The 20,664-nt window shown below is 45.0% G+C and overlaps 2 protein-coding genes across 5 annotated transcripts; one reads left to right on the plus strand and one right to left on the minus strand.

Moving 5' to 3' along the window:
* Window positions 1–224: 224 nt before the first annotated feature.
* On the plus strand, window positions 225–12,203 carry qrich1 (glutamine-rich 1). 2 transcript variants are annotated; one of them, XM_018762329.2, is made up of 12 exons: window positions 225–525; window positions 4,311–4,574; window positions 5,067–5,216; window positions 5,364–5,528; window positions 6,188–6,958; window positions 7,565–7,736; window positions 8,033–8,187; window positions 9,633–9,747; window positions 9,919–10,027; window positions 10,251–10,402; window positions 10,564–10,654; window positions 11,549–12,203. In XM_018762329.2, exons 2-12 carry the CDS (start codon window positions 4,341–4,343, stop codon window positions 11,730–11,732), a joined length of 2,298 nt encoding a protein of 765 aa, XP_018617845.1. In that variant the 5' UTR covers window positions 225–525; window positions 4,311–4,340; the 3' UTR covers window positions 11,733–12,203. The 2 variants fall into 2 exon arrangements, with proteins under 2 accessions (XP_018617845.1, XP_018617846.1); XM_018762330.2 differs by lacking the exon at window positions 225–525 and adding an exon at window positions 1,260–2,685.
* A 1,136-nt stretch (window positions 12,204–13,339) lies between these two features.
* On the minus strand, window positions 13,340–20,294 carry LOC108940233 (receptor-type tyrosine-protein phosphatase V-like). 3 transcript variants are annotated; one of them, XM_018762231.1, is made up of 11 exons: window positions 20,212–20,294; window positions 18,649–18,722; window positions 17,974–18,073; window positions 17,037–17,127; window positions 16,778–16,854; window positions 16,556–16,690; window positions 16,348–16,470; window positions 15,856–16,016; window positions 15,502–15,637; window positions 14,884–14,954; window positions 13,340–14,621 (listed from the first exon to the last, which is right to left on the minus strand). In XM_018762231.1, exons 2-11 carry the CDS (start codon window positions 18,651–18,653, stop codon window positions 14,318–14,320), a joined length of 1,203 nt encoding a protein of 400 aa, XP_018617747.1. In that variant the 5' UTR covers window positions 18,654–18,722; window positions 20,212–20,294; the 3' UTR covers window positions 13,340–14,317. The 3 variants fall into 3 exon arrangements, with proteins under 3 accessions (XP_018617747.1, XP_018617749.1, XP_018617748.1); XM_018762233.1 differs by lacking the exon at window positions 20,212–20,294 and adding an exon at window positions 18,925–19,055; XM_018762232.1 differs by lacking the exon at window positions 20,212–20,294 and having other exon boundaries at window positions 18,649–18,918.
* Between the last annotated feature and the right edge of the window lie 370 nt (window positions 20,295–20,664).

The raw sequence follows: 20,664 nt of genomic DNA on the forward strand, positions 1-20,664 counted from the left end.
TTGCGTAATTTTTCATAAAAATTAGATGTCGAGAAGTTTCAAGGCAATGACATTTTAGCTGACAAGGCATATTTACACAACTACGTACAGCTATAATAAAGTTAACTTTGAGGAAGAAACGTATGACAAATTCCGACGCTGTGACTGTGTTAATAAAACCCAGAGCAACATAAAAACGGTGCGCCGATGCACTGAGTCTGCTTTAAGACGGTTTTTGAACCATTTCGCGGCCCCAGCGCTTGGCCGGCGGCACTCTCGCGAGAGACGGCGCGCAGCTCGAGCGGCCCCGGATTGGCTGGTCTAGGTAGATTGTAAGATGGCGCCCAGTGAGGTCTGAGTAGAAGTAAAAGGGGAAAATAATAATATCGAGAGCTCCAAGAAATTTGGTATCGCTGGAAGAGAATCACACACAAAAAAAGAGTTCGTTCTTTTTGTACGCTAAGACAAAGGTGTGTCAGCGCGGTACGTCGGCTGCAAGAAGCAGGCGAAGGGGAGCGGATTGAGGAGCCAGGCCGAGGTGGAGAGGTACGAACGGAGCTCGTCTAAGAACAAAAACAGCGCCGTGTGCGGAGGACCGAGCGGCCGGTCGCGTTCCACCGTCCCTTTCTCTCCGTTACTGCAGGCCACATGTATTATTATGTGGTGCGCTTGTGGCTAGTGAGAGCAAGAAGCGCCCTTTTACAGTCGTGTTGAACGCGGCGGCGCGCATCGCAGGTAGGGAGGGGGAGGGGAGAAGAGGGGGTGACAGGCGCGGGCACGGCTGGCGCGTGTTCGCTCTGTCGCGCGCGCCGCCACCCTCCGCGTGCAGCCCGAGCCAGTAACGCAGAGTCAGAATTCGTGTTTCGTTGTCCCTGCTTATATTATTATTTTTTCCATCTTCTTTTCAGTTTTGTGCTTTTGGCGGCGGGTTGAACTTCACACACAGTGGTCTTAGTTGCGATTCTCAATCAAGGACCGGCCACGCATTAATTTAATCACGTTCTTTTCCACAGATTAACTTCATACATCAAACTAGGTAGTAACAATTGACCAGTCATGAAGAGGAGCCACTGGTGTTAAACTGTGCATAACTACAGTTTAGCTATTTAATAGGTAGTCATACTACATAGATAAGTGTATATAAATTATTATAGAGGGTTTAATGTGCTGTGGTATGTGGGGTTTTCTGTAAAGAAACTCCATGTTACATCAGTTACTTTTAGGGTTGCTCCACTTTTTGGCATGCTAAAGTCAGTCTTACACAGTGAAATAAGTGGTCACAAATAATGTCACATCACGTACCACATACATGTTAACACAAGAATGAGTGTCAATGTCCTTGAACACACTTGAGACAATTAGAGGTGTTATTCTGTGAAACCCATGAAAAGGCCATTTTCTCATGCAGTGTTTGTCTGCCTTTTAAACACCACAAAGCCACACAGATCCTGTCTCCTTAAGGGACTTGCATTTATATGATCAATAAGATAATTATATATGGCAGTTTTTGTTTTGTGTGGCTAAAAATAGTGGAATAAGAAAAAAGAAAAAAAAAAAGATTCAGTGCTTCTGCCTTTAAAAATTCTGTACAGTGCTGTCCATCGGTAAAGGTGCAGCAAAGTACAGAAGGTGATTTCCAGATGGGGCCTGTTTGTTCACTTAAGTAATAAAACACATTTTATGTATTCATACAATAAGCTGGTTTTACTTTAACATGCATCCTGCATGAGGTGGTAAAAGTCGTCGGTAGGTGTGCTAGTAAGGTATTCACTGAAAGCAAAGGTATTATTCGACATGTCTAGGGGATCTGGACTGGATCTTTTCACTTCTGCACATTGATGCGCGTTCGACGTGGGAGTTTGTGGTGTGAAGTACCTTCTCGCGCTGTCCTTCGGGGTTCTCCTGCCCACATGCACCCTGAACCCCATGGTGGCCCTCCCGGAACCCCTGTGGAGCCGCTCCTCCAACGCACAGCTCTGCTAAGACGCCGTGGTTCGGGTAGCGGCTCAGGTAGCGCCGACGCAGACTATCATACATGTTTTATGTCTTTTGTTCTGCGTCCGCCACCTGCAGCTCTCTACAACGTTCGCACGAGAGCGCGCTTCGCTCACCCTCCCACCCCTTTCCCGTCATCACCTCACCCGCGCAGTCCACGGGCGCGCGAACCGGAACCCGCGAATAGGGGAAGCGGCGCTGAGCGGCGAGCGCTCTATCATCCGGCCCCTGAGCTCTCGTGCACGGTCTCTGATCGGCAGGAAACGCCGAGGCCGGGCCGCAGCTCCGCGGAGTGAAGGCCAGCTTTGTTTGTTCGCCCGCGGAGTTTATTCTCTAGCTCCAGCTTCTTGTTTCATCTTCCTTGGCGTACCAATTATTGAAAATTGTCAGTTTTTGTTGATAAGCATGTAAAAACAAAAAAAGACGTTTTAGTAGAGTTTCTTTTTTTTTGTCTAGCGACCTTGTAACAAGGCTTGTTAGCATCGACTCTGGGACGCTTGGAGCGCGTTTTTTTTCCCCCGGTTTTAGGAAGAATCAAACAAACGAAACCACGCGACCGAGACGAGCTCATAACCGCGTCAGTTTTTTATAAAGGTGCACTTTGGCGTTGCGGTGTGGGCACGGCGCCCCGCGTGCGGCATTTTACGGAGATGTTTCGCTGTTTTTGAACGTCTGCTTTTGGCGCATCGGCACCTTCGGCTCACATTTAAGGTAGCGTGGCGAGATGGGGCTTCGGCGGCGGACGGGGCTCTGAAACGCCAGAAAAAGCGTATATACACACACACACACACTACTATAAACGTGTGTGTACATGTAGTACGGTCGTGTTTACAAAAAAAAAAAAAAATGTAGTGAATTAAAGCACTGTTTTTGACAGGCTGCCTTGTCGTTGAGAACTGGCCTGAAGTGTCGTGTGTGTTTTGTTCATTCTACTCCTTCGTGTCCAAAGTACGTCGGCTCCTCGACTTACGAACACAAGATGGACCGGAAGTGTGTTCATTCCGCCAGAGTCACTGTAGCCCAGTCAGAAGCTCAGTTTATTCCCAGGTTAGGTACTGTGAAATTATCCCTCTAGTAAATTGGAAAATACTCCGTAAGATACAGGTCACAGATTTGCTTTGTAACAACCAGACTTTTTAAGAAATAATTGGTGGGGGGGGAGGAATTGGCAGGGAAATAACCAAACACATTTCTTACTTGTGTCTTTGTAACTCATGAATTTATAACTCGAGGAGCTGGTCTACCTGATTATTGATGACCCATTTGCTGTTATGGGTTGCATTCATTGCCTTTCTGCAGTATTCTGTGTATATCACTTTTTAGGTTCATTTTTTTGGTTACAGGTCGTTCAGGGAAGAGTGTTGTATACATACACACATCACACGAAAGCCACACTCGCCGCAGTGTAACAATATATGAATGAGACTGATTTTGGTTGGGGGGTGCGGTGGTGCAGTAGGTTGGACCGGGTCCTGCTCTCCAGTGGGTCTGGGGCTTGAGTCCTGCTTGGGGTGCCCTGCGACAGACTGGCGTCTTGTCCTGGGTGTGTCCCGTCCCGTCCCCCTCCAGCCTTACACCCTATGTTGCCGGGTTAGGCTCCGGCTCCCCGCGACCCTGAATGGGACAAGCGGTTCAAACAGTGTGTGTATATGTATTTGAAGTACTGTTTTTAGGTTCATCTTTTTGGTTACGGGTCGTTCAGGGAAGTGTGTTGTATAGTTGTTCATTGTTGCACACAAACATATCCATCCAAGCCTAAATTACTGCAGACTTGACTGAAATCACTGTGCTCCTTAGCCACTGAAATCAGTGTTCAATACTTCCATCATAAATCCGGAACACTTGTCGAAAACCTGAGATTTGTCCACTATCCCCAAAAGAAGTGATTGAGTGAAATTTTATGGAAGATGGTATGGCAAAACAGCCCACAATAATTATGCAGAGAGCAGTTTAATTTGAGTCACAGGACTCAGGAATGATGGACCTATAGCCTCTCGGAGAACAGAAATATGTTTTTGACTCTTGTGCTTCCTGACATGAATGAGCCCCTTAACTTGTGATGTGTTTATTTGGATAATTAATAATTCCTTTCATTAAATGATTTTTTTTATCAGGCACACAATTATGTATTCATAGTACTATAAGATGCATGAATTAACCATATAAAGTAAAGTTTATTTAGACAAGAATGCCTGTAACACTTCTGAGAAAGGCTGTAGCATTGGAATGTTTATGAGATTAGATTGGGTTGCTGTTTACATAATTATATAGCTCGTCACATTCTTATATAGATTAATTGAGATGCAGTGAGCTGCTCTGTCATCCTCTAACTGCAGAGCCCCCCTCGGAGACAGGCGAGGACTGCCATGAACAACTCCGTGGATAACACGGTCTCATTTGAGGAGTATGTGCGGCAGAAGGCACGCACTGTGCCGCAGCACCGCATGAAGGAGTTCCTGGAATCGTTGGCCAGCAAAGGCCCTGAGGCACTTCAGGAGTTCCAGCAGGGTGGCACCACCATGGTCTACCAGCAAGGGGCCAACTGTGTTTACACAGATAGCACCGAGGTGGCGGGCTCCTTGCTAGAGCTGGCCTGCCCTGTAAGTAGCATTTCACAGCCGTTCATGTTCTCTGTCTGTGAGTCTGGGCATTTGCCTCTTCTACCCTTCCCTTTTTTCCCACCTTTCAGCTGTGGTTTGGAGTAGGGCTACATAAAGTGCCTTTTTTTTCTTTTTCTTTTTTTGTTATGATTCAGCAGTCTCTTAATTAGTCAACTGAAGTCGTCTTTCACAATGGGAACTGACCTGCTTGAGTGTGTGTGAGATTTCCGTATGGTTTTCCAATATTCTGCATTCTTTCAGTTTGAGTTGAAATGGCAACTAAATTTTCAACATATGGCTGTGTGAGTTAATTGTGGTGTGTGTGTGTGTAAGAGTGAGAGAGAGAGAGAGCGAGAGAAAGACAGACATCTTCTCCAGATCTTAGCTCACCTTATGTCCTGTGCTACCTGTATTTTGTTCACTGAGAGTTCAGTAATTTGATTGTTGATAATGAGTAGATGGAGTGATCCCCATTCATTACTATTGGGACAGGTGCAGGTACAGGTGCAGCAGTCACCACAGCAGCAGCCGCAACAGCAGCAGCAACAACAGGCACAGCCACAGCAGGTGACTTCGGCACAGCTTTCCCCACAGTTGGCCGCTGCAGTACACCAGGCATCAGAGCAACAGATACAGGTCCAGGTCTGTGTCCCCTTCATGATCTTACTTATTCTTTCGCTGCCTGTCTGCCAAAACATATTTCCATTTAGTAGGTTATCTTGATTATTCTGCCTGTTTTCATTTTGAAGTTGTAATTCTTTCTTTGTCCACCTCCCTATATATACTCAGGTGCAAATCCAGGGTCAACAGCAGGCCCAGGTAGTAGGGCAGGTACTGCAAGTGCCCAGTCCCACCCAGCAGCAGCTGTCTGGCACCCAGTTGCAGACGGTGACCGCAGCCCAGCTGGTGCAGCATGGGGAGATTTCAGAGGAACAGCTGCAGCAGCACCAGCAGGTCTGTTGACACCTTGTTTTTGCCTCTGCTTTCACAGAAACCCCAAGTATTCCCCTCAAACTATGACACACTGCTCTTCATCCGCAAACACGTACATTTACATGTATTCATTTAGCAGATACTTTTCTTCAAAGCAACATGCAAGTGAAAGTAAACAAAAGATCATTTCATAAGTTTCAGATGCATATTTATTTTTCTCTTTCCTTTTCACGTGGCTGTTATCTTACTCATACTGCTAACCACTCAAAAGTCACTCTTTGATCTCTGATGCGTCTCAATTTTAATTCCACCCCATAGACCTTATGTACGTCATGATGCAGATTTTTTTTGTACACGTGTTCAATACTCTGCACCACAGTCCCTTTGCCCTTTCACAAATGTCCTTCTGTGTTCGTCACCCTCTTGGTTCTCGCATAAATCTTTCTGATCACACATACCTCAATCCTTCTCCCATACACACCCACGCTTCCACCCTCATGCACAAACCATGCAGTGTGCTCCATCCTACACTTCATCTCTTTGCACTGCTTCAACCACATGCAATAGTAACATTCCACACTATACCTTCATACAGTTCCATACCTCATCCCTTTGCAGTCATGTTTTGTGCACATGAATCCACTTGTGGGAAAACTGCCATCTGTCCATCTCTTCCACAGATCCAAGCCCAGCTGGTGACCGTAGCTGGTGGACAGCAGATCCAGATCCAGACTGTAGGGGCACTCTCACCCCAGCAGCAGCAGGGCTCCCCAAGGGAGGGGGAGCGCAGGTCAAGTGCCACAGGTGGGGTCCTGCAACCTGCCAAGAAGCGTAAGGTGGATATGCCCATCACAGTATCGTATGCCCTGCCCGGGCAACAGCTGGCCACTGTGCTAGCCATCCCGCAGGGCCAGGGTCAGCAGCAGAGCTACCTGTCTCTGAGGCCAGACCTGCTGACAGTGGATAGCACACACTTGTACAGTGCCACAGGCACCATCACCAGCCCCACGGGCGAGACCTGGACCATCCCGGTGTACTCGGCGCAGACACGCGGCGACCTGCAGCAACAGAGCATCACGCATATTGCCATCCCACAGGAGGCTTACGGCACCGTGCACGTGGCTGGCTCACCTGCCGATGACAAGGACAAGATGGTGGTGGCCGGCAAGCTTGCTGTGAGCCCCGCTCCTGTTGCCACAGCTGCTACTGTGACAGCGCCTGCCCCTTCAACAACAGCAGCCACAGGTGCACAGGAGGAGGTAGTGCAGACGCTGGCCAACACACTGTTCCCTGCGCAGTTCATGAATGGGAACATTCACATCCCCGTGGCAGTGCAAACAGTGGCAGGGGCATACCCTGGAGCCACTCAGTCCGTCCACATCTGGGATCCCCAACAGCAGCAGGTGGTCCACACGCAAGGAGGAACCGGACAGGAGCAGCAGCAGCTACAGGTCTGTTGGAATGACCAGAGCATGCCATTACACAGCCGAAATCGCTTCGTGAAATGTGTTGCATACAAGTGTTGTGCCAAACTGGCTTCCTTAAAGTAAGGAATCTTCAGTGCTGACACCTGGATATAGTCGGAAGTGCAGTAGGACTCAGGGAAAGGGGTAAATCAATAATGATCATCAGGAATATTAACAAACAACAAGGATTAGTTGGATGAGAATGGAGTTAATGGAGCAAAGAGAACCAGTGAAGGACCTACAGACTGTACAACATGGGAGGTAGGGAGGAGTTAGCAGACAGCCTTGCATAGTAATACTGAGGACCTCTTTAAAGCCTTTGTATGTTAAGGAGTCTGACAAGTAACTTCCACACACATAGAATCAAGAGAATTTGTCTGCAACCTTTGAAGGTCAGGTTTTGTATGTATGGATTATTTTATAGAGATCTTGTAGGCTGATTTGATTATCTTAAGTAAATTAGCAAATCTGTGTGCTTCTCTTGTGGGAATAGATTTTAAGATGTTTTTATTGAATGACAGCCTGCTGGTTGTGCCTTGTGGAGTGTGGACCCAGGCCGATGGGCAGTGTACTGTTCTGCTTATGCTGCAGGGTCAGACGGTGCAGGTGGCCGAGGTGGAGAGCCAGCCACAGGCTCCACCTACCCTGCTGCTTCCAAGCACTCTCAAGCCAGAGGAGGGCTTGGATGTGTGGCGGCTGTGGGCACAGGCCAAGAATGCAGAGCTGGAGAAGGATGCACATACCAAGCTGGCACCCATTGGCCGTGAGTTAATTGCTCTTTTATTGAAGGAAAAAAAGAACTGATTGCACGAGAGAGGCCTAGACACATGTGCAGTCACTGGCTGAGAAGGGACTTATCTACAAGGTCATTTTGCAGTCAGGATAGAATTGGAGAATGATTTGCTTATTTACAAACCTTTACGCAGCTGTGCTGCCTAGACACGCAACCACACTATCAACATCACATTCTCATTAAGCAATTGTAACTTGAGTTAGTAAACAATTCTTTAGTAAGAGTGGTATTTGTGCAAGATGGTAAATTTGACTCTGTGTGAGCAGGACGACAGCCTCTGCGGTTCCAGGAAGACCTGGTGTCATGTGCTGTGGCAGAGCTGAACATCGGTCTGTCTCTGATGACCCAGGAGGCCCGAGGGTTGGAAGGCGAGCCCTTTGAACCAGATGTGCTCTACTACATCTTCCTCTGCATACAGAAGGTCTGCCCTCTTACATGTGTGTGCCCACACACTACTGTCAGGGTTGGCTGAATGTTTACTAGTTACCACATTGTGAATTGGAAACAAAGATGTGGCAAATTGAAAACACCCATTCCTCGCTTAAGGGTTTAATGTAGTTCATGAAATCCCTATTTGGTGAATTCTGTCAGTTTTGGAGGCAAATTACCATTAGAGTATTTGTCACATGGAAAAAGTATCCAGTTCCTGGGCGTAACTAAAATATTCAATTAAAAGGTATTTTACTACATAACAATTGTATAACATTTGTGACAATTCTAGCTTGTCTTTACACATTCCCTTTTACTTGTAAACTGTATTCGGGTGACACTTGCAGCAGCCATCTAACTTGAGTGAGATGTTTGAACAAAACAATGTTTGTAAACAGCAAGGGGAAAACAGCACTAAAAGGTCTTGCCTATTTTTATAGACCACACTTCTAATGTTTTAATTTTGTTGTCTGTAAGTACTACTACATGAAGTAATACAATGATGACGATTGGCTTATTTTCATTAGTCATTCTTATTGCCTGCATTTTTTTGATTGTTTCCCTCATTGAATGCTTTTATACTATTCAAAATCACACAGCAGCTGTGCTGCATTGGGACCAAAATGTTCCTTTTAAAAACTTTACCACTTACAGAAACAAAAGGAAAACACACACACAACTTGTAATCCCCCCCCCTTTGCAAAATGCAGTTTTACTGAATTATAATCTCATTGCCTGAAAAAGGTTACGTTTTCATGAGCCATTGTAATGGTTCTTTAATATACAGGATGCAATTTTATAAATGCTATGTGTTGAAATAACGTAGTCTTGCTGGAGAGGTTGAGAAACTCTGTGTTGAAATTGGATTTTTTTTTTTTTTTTTTTTTGTTTGATATGGCTGCATGAATTAATTCTTTATGAACTGTGACAATGTGAAATGGGTATATGGACCTGAACTTGGAGGCAGAGCCAAAATGTGAACCAAGTTCAGGTCATCTTCCAAGTTTTGATCTTTTCATTAGGCAGGAAAAAATCATTGGTTTCACATAGTTTTTATCTTACTGACTGTTATTAATTTGTCATACCCACAGTGGTTGAATATAGTCTTGATTGAATTTTGGTTTTGTTTGCTTTAATGTATTTAAGATGGGCCCCAAAGTGTGAATTTCCTACTTCATTTGCCACACCTGTGGTAGGACTGAAAAATCCAGTTGCAAGCCTGGGTTCTAGTCAGTTGGTGGGGTTAGGGTGACTGATTGAGGTATATACAGTCTTGCGTATTTTTCAAATATGTTTATATATTTTTAACCTTTGTGCAACCTGTTGAAGTGATGTCCTCCAGCCAGCTAATGGCAATTTGTTCAGTGAACCCAGTCCAGACATGTGTTCTCATCCTGTTCTCTTCACCTTGATGCTGCTTCTTCTCTCCCTCCCCAGTACCTATTTGAGAATGGCAGAGTAGATGATATTTTCTCAGACCCATATTACCTGCGCTTCTCCCAGTGGCTACACCGCATTCTGGATGGTTGGAAACCTAGTGTGCACCCACTGGGTAAGGACACGTTTGCATAATTCATTCACTGAGACACTTCTACATCCATTCATTCTGAACTTTTCTTTTTTGCTCAGTTTCATATATGCTGCTAAGCAAAGGCAGTGTTGCAACTTGGCTGTGCAGTTACAGTCCCTGTGTCATTTTATCATTCTTGCTGTCTGTCTCCAGGTTACATCATTCCCAGTCATGTGACTGAGGAGATGCTTTGGGAGTGCAAACAGCTGGGAGCGCATTCCCCCTCAACATTGCTCACCACACTAATGTTTTTCAACACCAAGTGAGTTTCTGCAGACACGAAAAGACACTCTACCTCCAGTTTTATAAAATAAAGTTTGATCCAGAATCATAACTACCAAACCAGTGGTCTCTTCCCAGCACTGCTGCTGTTGTGGGAGTGTTTAGCATCATAGTGTTGTTCAGTGTGTACTCACACATTTACCTCCATCAGTTTGAAACATGGAGTGGAGTAGAGGTGTTTATGTGGGTGTTGAATCCTGCAGGTATTTCCAGCTGAAGACAGTGGAGCAGCACATGAAGGTGGCTTTCTCCAAAGTGCTTCGACACACAAAGAAGAACCCTTGCAATCCCAAGGACAAAAGCACCAGTATTCGCTACCTAAAGGGAGTGGGACTGCACCATGTTGGTCAGAAGGGTAAGGGCTTGCATGGCCAACTATTGAAGACTTTCCTTAGAATTTGTGGCTGTGAAGTAATGTGAATCAGTGAGATAGAAACAGGTATTGAGTGAGTAGATTACTAGTGCTCAGTGGCTCCCATGGGACCTGCTGCTGACCTATGACCCCATGCGCTGCAGTGACAGATGACATGTACGCAGAGCAGGCAGAGCACCCAGAGAACCCACTGCGTTGCCCCATCAAGCTATATGACTTCTACCTCTTCAAGTGGTGAGTAGAAGTTACTCTTACTTACTCCTTAACTCTTGAAAAAAAATCTTCTCTAGCCATTTTTTCAAATTTAACTTTTAATATCTGATAGCAAACTGAAGTTGCTTTGGGCTGTACATTTGTCAAATATTTTAGCATCAAATATTATGGATGTTACGGAAAGGGTTTTCCAACATTGCACATGGTTCATTTAGCATATGCGTAGCAGCATATGCATAGCAGAAATGGTTGGGTTATTGAAGCACTGCTTAGGATAATCAACATTTGTCAAGCTCACTGGAACTGTTGTAACAGGTGACTTGTATTGAGAAGCTTTGATAAAGATTTCTGTACCTCTACAGGCAGTACAGGTTTCCCTTGTATGAGTGTAACTTAGTCCTGAAAAATATCCTCATAAGGTGACTTGTCATACGAGATTTAAATGAGTTACTCACAGAAAGTTTGCATCTTGTATTAGTGGAGATAACTAGGAGGAGGGAACTTGAAGGTTGTTTAAATTGAGAGGTAAGGCTTTCCTTTGCCTTTTTTTGATTTTTCAGCATTTTAGCATTTTTAAACTTTTTTTGCTTTAGGACCTATAGATGATGGTTTTACAGTATGATAAGTCAAAAACATTTCTGATATAGTACTTTCAAGCAGACACATCTGTAGGAGAAAACTGATGTGCAGGAGAAGCCAGGAAATCAGTAAGGCTTCAGTATTAAATTTCTGTTCTTGTAAGGCATTCTTATATGTATGAGTTAATAGTTCGTTATATTGAATTTTAGGGTCCAAATTAAATGTGATCATAATTGAGTTCTGGTAAAGAGTGCTTGTTATGCAAGGAGGATTGTATTGAAATTTCTTTGTTCTCTTTGTCTCATCTGCCTCTTTTATCTATTCTTTCTCTCTCAGTCCCCAGAGCGTAAAGGGCCGCAATGACACCTTTTACCTGACGCCTGAACCTGTAGTGGCCCCAAACAGTCCCATCTGGTACTCTACTCAGCCAATCACACGGGAGCAGATGGAGCACATGTTGGCTCGTATACTCATGGTGCGAGAGATCCAGGACGCCGTTGCCATGGCCTCTGGAAACTAGAGGAGGGTAAAGCAACCCCAGCTGGAGCAGGGGGGCTGACGTGGACCGTGCCCTTCATCTCTTGCTTTTCACTTTCTGTGCCCCAACCCCTTCTTGCTCTTCTTGTCCTTTACATGAGGAATAAAGGACTGACCCCTTACTCCACGCCAAATGCAGTTCTGTTTTACAAAGGCAAAAGGAAAACTACAGAACCGTTTCTGTCTCATACATTTTTTTTTTTCCATTTTTTTTAATGCATATAAAACCGTATTTTTGATTAGCTTCACAAAACAGCCTTTCCTTTTTGTATATCCAGCACATCTGTACCCATTGGAATGAATGAAGGGACATTTGCCTGGAATTTTCTTTTTATTTTTCTGATTTTAAATTTCCATTCAGACTTTGTTGGTAAAAATTTTGTAAATGAAATACTGTTGGCCAAACTTTTACTCACTACATTTGAGGAGGTACTCCTACCCCCCCCCCCCCCCCCCCCCCCTCCAAACACACATACGTTTCTTCCCTGTTTTTCCCCTTACTGGTTATTTTTTGTGTTGGTGGGGGACCTCACTGTCACTGAAAACCAGAGTACTGTTGAGGGGCTTCCAAAACACAACTGTCCTGCTTTCCTCCTTTCCCCAACCAGCAAGGTTACGCAGGGTTGAGGCACGTTGCTGTCCGATGGACTCCATGTCCAACGCTCTGTGGCTCTGGACAGGCTCAGCTGAACTGTGGACTGTACTGGCATTGCTGCCAAAGTGGACTGGCGCCCCCCCCCCTTCCCCCCAAGAACTGTTCAAAAGCACCCTAGCTCAAGGAACTGCTCCTTTAAAAATGCAGAAATGTAAGGATTTTTACAGCTGAAATGAACCCCAGAACGCCATTATTGCAGCTGACATTTTCAAAGGACAGTAAACAGGAGACTAGCTCCCGTATATATATTTAAAGATGTGTCTGTGTCCATACAGTCTTCTTTGCAAGGAACATGCTCACCAAGGGTTCAGTGTGGCAGAGACCGTTGGCTTCGAAATGTATTGTAATATAAACACACATGTATTATATATAAACTGACAAAAACAAATCACTGTGGGGTTTTTTCCTTTTTGTTTTTGTCAATCTCTTTATGTAGTTGTATTGTAGTCATTTATGGCGGACGGCAAGCTACATGTTTTGAAACATGCCTTTTTTCCCCCTCTCTCTGTGTGTGTGTGTGTGTGTGTGTGTGTGTGTGTGTGTGTGTGTGTGTGTGTGTGTGTGTGTACGTGCGCACATACCCCCCGTTTTTATGAGACTGTTCCATGAAACGGTTAGGATGTTGAGTGACGGGAGAGCTTGTCTATGAGAAATTTATTTAAATAGCAGTAGTGAGGAATATCCAAAATCAAAACTGTCCTGTTCTGCTTGTTTGATTAATGGTTTTAAAATCAGAAACAGTTAAAATGTAAATGAAACCTTTAGTTAGTACATAGGTATGTAACCACACAAAACAATTATTTGATTTTTAAACAAGCAGTTTTTTTTAAAAACCTATATAGATAAGAGAAACTATGCTGTGAGCAGTTTGCAACTTGATAGTCTGTATCGTTAACTGAAACTCTGTGTTAATTGGGATTTTAATGATCATCGTTCAGATAAATGAAACCCTTTTGATAAGCTTTTTTTTTCCTAGTAACTGTATAGCTGAAATGAAGGTTCCTTAAAGTTTCAAAGCATCCTTAAAAGTTGGCTGCTGTTGTAATGTTGGCCGTGTTTTGGCATGAGAGGTTTAGAGCTGCATGGTGGTTCAATGGCTGACTGAAGACCACTTGCTGGTTAGATGTGGAGATAGGCTGGCGCTACAGGAACCAACCATTTTTTCGGTAGGCCGGGAAGCGGGGAATGCTGGCTTTGTGATTCCTAATCTTCGTCTTGGCATGTATGTCAGTCCTGGAGACCTGAAGCTACGTGTCGAGTGGGAATGCTTACCAGACCGGAGAAACTGGAAGAACCGGAGCAGCAGCTAACTGCTGGGCCCAGACAAAGCCTTTGTTCCCTAGTAGGAATACAGTGTTGTACTAATTAAGGAACTGCACATGGTTTAGTACCTTCCCTGTCTTAGCTGTTTATTTACATATGTAATAGTAAGCATTGCACACAGTGAGGTTCAGAACCTACGAAGGACTTGGCTATATTTGGGGAAATAATAATATTGATGATCTTTGACATAAAAATCGTGTTTCGCGCTTGCAAATTAAAATGTAGAGAGAAACCGATACATGTGCTGCTTTAACGTGTCATGGTTCGTGTCTTAAGCTTTCTTAATGACTTTGTCAGAACGAAAGCAATACTCGTCTTTGCCTTGTCCGCAGTTACGATTAACTGCGATTCATACTTTTCAAATTCACTTTTGAGTGTTTTGAAAGTGGTGTTTAATGTTTTCTTTCCAGGTCTTGTTTTTGCCTTGACTACAGTTACAACCTCAGACAAACTGGTCTACATCCATATTTACAGCTGTTTATTCAGATTTTTAATAAAATATTTCAAACCCTGGGACCGCTTTTCGTGACATTTTCAGGAAGATGAACGTTGCTGGTGCGTGGTATTGTTGAATGGATGGATGCTCATCCTTAGAAGTTGTATCGTCTTGCCCACCCCCAATCCCCGTTTGTATGTGGGGGAAACATTCCGTCCCATCGCAGTCCAGGTAAGCTGGGGGTCTGTGTAGACCCCAACCGGACCCTCTGCAGGAGATTTGTGGAAAGCAGTCTCTGTATACCTGCTGAGACCAGAGTTGCCGGGGGCCCGTGCTGCAGCAGGTGCTCCTGCCTCTGCCTGTCCCCACTCCTGCTCCAGCTCCATGGAGGTGGTGGTTGTGGTGTGGGCTGTCGGGGGTGTCTCTCTGTATCAGTCCTCCGGGTGCTTTCCACAGACCTAAGGAGTGCGAACCCCGTCTCTTGGTCAGCTTGCTCAAATTTTCAATTTCCTCCTAGCACCGGAATTTTGATGTATTACAGGACTTTTATGTTTTTCTATTTTAAAATGCTCAGTAACCATTGATATTCAAGCACAATCATTTACTTCAGGGTTCTGAACTTCTTAACGCTGCTTAGTATTTCATATTAATGGTGCTGAGCTTAATGGCTGCAGTTATGCACTAGGTTTTGTGAGGGTGTGTTAATGTACATGTACACACCTTGACCTGTATCTGCTCTTCTCTTCAGCCATCCAGTGCAGTAGGCAGGAGTGGATAAATATGTATTGTTCCTAAAAGACATGGACCCTACGGTCACTTTCAACGTAATGAGAACACATAGTACAATCATATATTAATATGTAGGCGGAGGAGGCAATTTAAGGGTTTAAACTGATAGGTAAGGCTTTCCTTTGCCTTTTTGATTCTTTCAATGAGATGATGTAGATACACATGTGATCATGTATTCTACCATAACTGAACTATTCTGATGGATAAACCTTAAGCTGGAAAAATGTATCTGAAGCAGACAGTATATTTGGGCAATTGCTTCCTTGCTTCTGACCGTGTCTTTGGTGTAAAAATCAGCTTGAAATATTGGAATACTTTTTGAAAATCTGGAACTAACTGTACACGAAGCTTACTGACATTACACAGAAGGTGCTATCAGCTGGTGTAGGTAACAGTAATTTGATACTGAAACATTGAGACTATAAGAAAAGGCTTTGTGTCTCTTCCAAGTCACGTTTTTATTGCTGAAATCCACTTCTAATGGGTTCATGAGCTCATTAGATATGGGAAGATGCCCAAGAGCCTGATGGGTGAACAGTGGAGGCTCACCAGAGTTTGCACCATCATCATGCGGTGCCTGCGCAGGTCATACACCACCCTTCTGACGTCGGGTTGGGTGCTACGAGCGCACATCTGCATCAACCGGAGGATTGCCACAAAAGTGCCGGACCGGCCCACGCCGGCACTGCGACATCAACGAAAGATACATGCGCACGGGAGGAGCATGTGCACATTTTAGGACATGAGCAGCAGTAATGTGAAAGTGGTACGCAGTGGAGCACAACATCCTCCCACCGTCTGACACAGTGAAGAGTAACACCTACAATACCGTGGTACAAGGCTACAAGTGAATGCAGGCAGGTTCTACCTCGTGTCAAACCGAGCCGACAGGCTAGCAGGTACCTGCAGTGGACGACGGCAGGACCGACACACGGGGCGCCGTCCAGCTGCTGCCGCACGTGATCAGCGAAGGAGCAGAAGGAGGCGAGGTCCCGGGGGACGCCTCGGTCCGGCCAGCCTTGGTAGTGGTAGTGCGTTACCCGCCTCTCCGTGGGGCTGTCCATCTTGATCGTACCCACCGACCACATGACCCCCACATATTAATGAATGCGGTAATAAACTGCCACCTCAGTACAATACAAACCAGCAACAGAGGTTCACGCACCACCAGCTTCGAGAGCTGGACAAGATCAATTAAATGTCATTAGACTGATGACTGTTAGGAGATCCAAAATGACTTATTTATAAAACTGGGCATAACTAGGATTTGAACCTGCAACCACCTGACTACTTTACCCACAGCCGTACCTTTGTCGTTACACCTTTCTAATCCTTTGGAAAGACGTGAAGAACGAGCATTGTGGAGCGCATCAGTAATATGTTCAGCGGAGTCACCTGACGCAGGTGCATGGTGGTAATGAGGCAGCCTGGACCACGCCGCTGGTGCACTGTGGTCACCTGGTATCTGTTGTAGCACACGGATGTGTGCTCCTGCGGCCAGTACTGCTCACACAGCACCTAGGGCCATACAAGCGATGAGCCAAACGGCACGTTTCCCGGTCGCGCGGCGCGGAAAGCAACAAGTACAGCAAGCTGTCCTCACTTTGTTGTTCTCCTTGCAGTTGGTCACCATGACGATTACGTGCACATTCTTCTCCCACACCATACGCCAGAAGTCAGCCAGCGTGCTCCTCAAAGGACCTTGGGTGCAGATGAAGTCCCGTTCCGACACGCCGCCCTGCAGGTGCATAGATGGCGCTGCGGTGAGACCGAGACGTCGTAATCATGATCAGAAGATGGTATCCAACGGCTCTGGGGGACTCACAGGGACATAGCTGGCATTAATGTAGTCAGAGTGCAGCTCGGAGTCTTGGGGGGAGAGCGTCACTCGACAGTGGTCATCTGAAATCAGAGTTGGTCACAGGGGTCGGGGATTATGGATCGTATTTCGGTTTGCCATCTTCACTGGACCCCTTGCGTTGTGTGCCGAGCTCTCGGAAGCTCTGTGCCGTGCTGTGCTGCTCTGTGGAGTGTGTTTTGGCTCCATCGTTCCTGCTCTGTGTTGCTGTGTGGGCGGCACTCACACGGCAGGATGTCCGGATATCTGTTCTTCCCCCTGTTGGCGTCAAGGTCTCCAGCCCTGGTGCTGAGCTCTCTGCCCACCTCACTCAGCCTCTGTTGAAATATGATAATAACACCAGATTCAAAGGGGTGAGGAAGAGATATTCTCAACTGACATGGTCTCGTTTAAACTCCAACTCCGGGCTTAACCTGGAATCCAGCGATGTTTCCGATTAAAGCTCAAAAATTCCAGAGACGGCGATCATAAATGGTCCTGTCCTTCTGGATGTATGAAAACTTTTATCAAAAAAGTGCGGAGGTTCTCAGTTCTGGCTCCACCGTGGTGGAACGACCTCCCCCTGTCACTCAGAACTGCTGAAACTCTGTCTACATTCAAGAAGGGTCTGAAAACTCACCCTTTTCTGACTTCGCCCAAGAAGCCTGAAGCTCATGTAAGGTGTAAATGTTCATGCACCGTAATTTTATAATCATGCCCAGGTAAGCCTTTACACAGCTACTCCCGTATTGTATGTAAATGCTTGTGTACCTTTTAAAAAAAAGAAAAAAAAAACAAAAACTTTGTAGGAAGGTGATCGGGATTAGTCTATCCTGCGTTTTATGCACCTACTTGTGCGATGAACGATGGTGCATAAACTGGAAAGAAACTAACTTTACTTAAGAATCACACGTCTGCAACTATGTCTCTTTCTCCTAATGTAATGAACACACTGTATTTTCTCTGAGATTTATGTCACTTTGGAGAAAAGCATCTGCTAAATTAATAAATGTAAATGTAAAAATGGTTCTTAAAATATTTTTTTCTAATCAGTGGCTCACATTTCATTGGTAGATGACATAATAATAATAATGCACATAGATTTTTGTTACGGGTAAACCCGGGGTGAGTGTATCAGCGTGCTTTGAGATCTGAGCTGCAGGAACGCGTGTGTGTGTGTGGACCTTAAATTCCAGACGGTACCCAGCGTTGTTCTTGGCAGCCAGCGACTGACACTGCAGCCGGAAGTCCCTCAGGAGCTGCGCCAAGGACAAGGGCCTTTCCCTGCCAGGGAAGGACGAAGCACGCCATCAGGGCGCTGTCTGGAGAGTAACTCGCAAAGATCTAATATTCCACGCTCTCTCCACAAATTGAGTGCGTTTAACTTTTAAATTAATTTAAATTTCAAAAAAGATCCAAACTGAGCCTGGCACGTTTGTAATTGCCCAGTACGGCTTCTTTAGAACTGCTACTCCAGTTAATTACTGCAGAATGTATTGAGCCAATATAGAGTACCATACCAAGGTGCATTAATGACATTTGTTTTTATGACATTTAAATGGTGCGTACACTAATAGGATGAGCATCAAACAGTTGTCTTGGTAACTCTTGTATGGATTTAGGGTTGCATACTGGTTGTGTAGTGGTTAGGGATGCTGCATTTGCACCCACAGATTGCAGGTACAAATCCCACCTCCATCTCTGGTACCCTTGAGCAAGCTACTTACCCTAAATCGCTCCAGTAAATGACCCAGCTGTATAAATGGGTAAATAATTGTCGCTACCTTAACATTTTCAGTTGCTTTGGAGAAAAATGTCAGCCACATCAATAAATGTAAATGCATTGCCCATGGCCTCACCTCATGTTGTTGGGCTCCAGAGTTCCTGCCAAGGTTGCCAGAGCTTTGTCTGGAATTTGGGGCTCACTAACGGGCTGCCATCAGCAGTGGAGAAAGTAAAACATGTGTCATTTTTGCACACATCACATTTTCATATTTGCACGTTATGCTTGATGGCAGGGATCTTTCGAGGAATTACCTCTCCCTGCTACATATCTAAGGAGGCACAGCATATGCATTCTTTCTCACTAACACACATTTAATCCACTTACAGTACAATACTCATGCCAGCATTACCTGAACACCCAACTGACACTTGGACTAGTTGTATACTGCTGCGTTTTCTTATTTTGCTCCTTCAGAGAATAAGCATGGGAGACACGGTGGTGCAGTGGGCTTGGTCAGGTCCTGCTTTCTGGCAGGTCGGGGGTTCGAGTCCCGCTTGAGGTGCCTTGTGATGGATTGGCGTTCCTCCCAGGGTGTGTCCCCTCCGGCCCCGCGCCCTGTGTTGTCGGGTTAGGCTCCGGCTCGCTGTGGCCCCGCTTGGGATGAGCAGTTTCAATCAGTGTGTGTGTGTGTGTGTGTGTGTGTGTGTGAGAATAAGCATATACAAGCTTTATAAAAACTCCTTGAGACTAAAACCAGTGATTCCTACACTTGTTGACAACTGAGAAGAGATCATTTCATCCCCAGGGATGGTGTAAGATATTCCCTAAGGTGAAACGAATACAAACTTGTCAGAGAATTCCACCACTTAATGAGAAATGCCTTCTATCTTTTGTAATGCAGCGAGAAGGTAATTTCGCAGAAATATGGGAGGAATACGATTCATGATAGAGCTCACCCGACTGCTAAAGTGATGACACCTCTGCCTGTTTGAGTAAGAGGTGGAGAAAACCTGCTGGACCCAGTTCATCCCGCTGAAGGGTGTTTCTATTCTTTTAATGACGAGAGGCTGCCCTTTCTCTTAATAGTTTTGTGTGCTCTAGACATATATATATGGAGCATTTCCGTTGGAGTCGACCGTACTATATTTTACCGCATAGTAAACATCCTGGCCTCCCTCATCGTATTTGTAGTAATAAGCTTGTAAGGACAAGTCTGTTTGCGTGGACATGTTCCGACGTTAGCGCTGTAATACCAGCGGAGCTATTTTTATAAATCCAAAGCTACTGCAGCGTTATTATGCCATATTTCTATGATATTTCCCATCAAAATAACAATAGCTGTGCAGTGTCAGTTCACAGAGTAGAGCAAATTTACTAGTATATGTAGTAATGAAGATGATATAACAAAATTCAGTGTTGTCAAACTTTGGGTATTTAGATATTTCCCCTAAAAACACTGAAACTATAGACAACCCGCACTTATATCGGTCGAGTGTTCCACCTACTCATCAACAGCAACGTAGGACTTAAGGAAGCTTAGATCTGTCGAGAATAGAGCTGCCACAAAGTTAATATGTTTAAAAATATATATTATAATAATAAACCTAACAAACTGTGAAACATTCATCTTTATTTCTGTCTTTTAGAAAATTTCAGGTGAGAAAATAGGTGAAAAAAGTAGTTTAATTCCTCATACCTGTGGGGACCGAGAGGTTTCCCAGGTTGGTTGTGCCACGCTAACTGGTGTCTTGTTGGCTTCTCTTTGTGTCTCTTACTGAAGGAAACACAAACACACACACAGCCCCAGGGAAAGAGGAGGTTAAGGGTGCAACGATTCTGTACAGGGGGTGTGGACACAGGTTAGGGCGGGACATTAAGAGGGAACCTTTCACAGTTGCATTGCATGACTTCATTACACATTTTTTTCACTGCCACTTGAATGCAACAGTATTAGACACACGTCTGTTCAATAAATAATAGATGTAGTACAGACACTCCTCTACTTACATAAATTTGACTTAGGTAAATCCGGATTTACGTAAAAAGAAAAAAAAATCCCGGCATACACAATGTTTACGGATAGTGCCTTTATTTTACGCAAAACATAGGGAATACGGTTAAGCGCAAGAACCCAGAGACTGCGCCTCAC

Source organism: Scleropages formosus, chromosome 2 (assembly GCF_900964775.1).
Source record: "Scleropages formosus chromosome 2, fSclFor1.1, whole genome shotgun sequence".
NCBI classification, from domain to species: Eukaryota; Metazoa; Chordata; class Actinopteri; order Osteoglossiformes; family Osteoglossidae; genus Scleropages; species Scleropages formosus.